The sequence below is a fragment of the Serinus canaria genome, unplaced genomic scaffold (assembly GCF_022539315.1).
Source record: "Serinus canaria isolate serCan28SL12 unplaced genomic scaffold, serCan2020 HiC_scaffold_221, whole genome shotgun sequence".
NCBI classification, from domain to species: Eukaryota; Metazoa; Chordata; class Aves; order Passeriformes; family Fringillidae; genus Serinus; species Serinus canaria.
Genome location: NW_026108335.1, coordinates 6407 through 8038, shown reverse-complemented (window position 1 = coordinate 8038; position 1632 = coordinate 6407). Strand labels below are relative to the sequence as shown.

At 54.0% G+C, this 1632-nt stretch overlaps 1 protein-coding gene across 1 annotated transcript; it reads right to left on the bottom strand.

Annotated features, from left to right (window-relative positions):
- Window positions 1-436: 436 nt before the first annotated feature.
- On the bottom strand, window positions 437-1386 carry LOC127061200 (olfactory receptor 14A16-like). Its single transcript, XM_050987781.1, has one exon. The coding sequence runs from the start codon at window positions 1367-1369 to the stop codon at window positions 437-439; it is 933 nt and encodes a 310-aa protein (XP_050843738.1). The 5' UTR covers window positions 1370-1386.
- Window positions 1387-1632: the final 246 nt, after the last annotated feature.

Below are 1632 nucleotides of genomic sequence, written 5' to 3'. Positions count from 1 at the left end.
GAGAGCACTCAGGCCCTACAGCAACACCAGGGCCACCAGGGCAGCGGGGCACGGCCACGGGAGCAGCACTGGTGACACCAAGTGCTGCTGCTGCTGGGCACAGCTGCTGTGCCAGCACTGATCTGCCCCCAGCTCTGCACACAGACATTGCTGCTGCAGCTCCAGAGAAGGCAACAAAAGGGCATCTGTGCATCAAACTTTGATGGGAAATCCTTAAGTTCCTTTGAAGCCACTGAGATTGCAGCCTTTCATTGACACAGTTTGTAGTCACAGGAAGGTGGAGAGAAATAAAATAAGAAATGGCAGAATGAATGGTTGCCCTTTGTGGATAATATGAAAAAAAAAGAAATAAAGGAAACAAATCTCCAAAATGAAACCAATTGAACTATCAAAGACAACTTTTATTACAAGTGATCGGCAGACACTGGCCAGCACTTTAATGTTCCTGAAACCATCCAGTGATCAGTCTCCACACTGAAGCCTTGAGCTCCTGGTTCCTCAGGCTGTAGATGAGGGGGTTCAGGGCTGGAGGTACAACCGAGTACAGAACTGACAGGGCCAGATCGAGGGATGGAGAGGAGATGGAGGGGGGCTTCAGGTAGGTGAAAAATGAGGTGCTGATGAACAGAGAGACCACAGCTAAATGAGGGAGGCAGGTGGAAAAGGCTTTGTGCCATCCCTGCTCAGAGGGGATCCTCAGCACAGCCCTGAAGATCTGCATATAGGAGAGAACAATGAATGCAAAGCATCCAAATGCTAAACAGGCACTGACAACCAGAACCCCAAGTTCCCTGAGGTAGGATTTGGAGCAGGATAGTTTGAGGATCTGGGGGATTTCACAGAAGAACTGGCCCAGGACATTGCCATGGCACAGGGGCAGGGAAAATGTATTGGCTGTGAGCAGCAGAGCATTGAGAAAGCCACTGGCCCAGGCAGCTGCTGCCATGTGGGCACAAGCTCTGCTGCCCAGGAGGGTCCCGTAGTGCAGGGGTTTGCAGATGGACACGTAGCGGTCGTAGCACATGATGGTCAGGAGGAAATACTCTGCTGAAATGAAGAAATACAAAAGAAAGACCTGAGCAGCACATCCTTTGTAGGAGATGTTCCTGGTGTCCCAGAGGGAATTGTGCATGGCTTTGGGGACAGTGGTGCAGATGGAGCCCAGGTCAGCGAGGGCCAGGTTGAGCAGGAAGAAGAACATGGGCGTGTGCAGGTGGTGGCCGCAGGCTACGGCGCTGATGATGAGGCCATTGCCCAGGAGGGCAGCCAGGGAGATGGCCAGCAAGAGGCAGAAGTGCAGGAGCTGCAGCTGCCGCGTGTCTGCCAATGCCAGCAGGAGGAAGTGCCTGATGGAGCTGCTGTTGGACATTGGATGGGGCTGCACTTGGGGACCTGTTCATGGAGAAAGGACAGTGACAAGTCAGGAGAGGCTGCTTTGAGCCAGTCCTGGGCCATTCCCTGCAGATTTTCTCACTGGGACTCACCCAGCCTTGTTCCTGCTCTGGGAAAACCTTTCACCCAGGTCCCTGCCTGAGCTCCAGTTGTGCTGGCTGAGTGTGCCAGGAGAAGCCAGGCCTGTGTGTGGGGGCTCTCGAGGAGCCATCCCTGCCCCACTGGCCTGGGTTTCTGGCC

Excerpts from the sequence above, each read along its gene's own strand:
- LOC127061200 (XM_050987781.1), bottom strand. The coding sequence starts at position 1,369 with ATGTCCAACAGCAGCTCCATCAGGCACTTCCTCCTGCTGGCATTGGCA.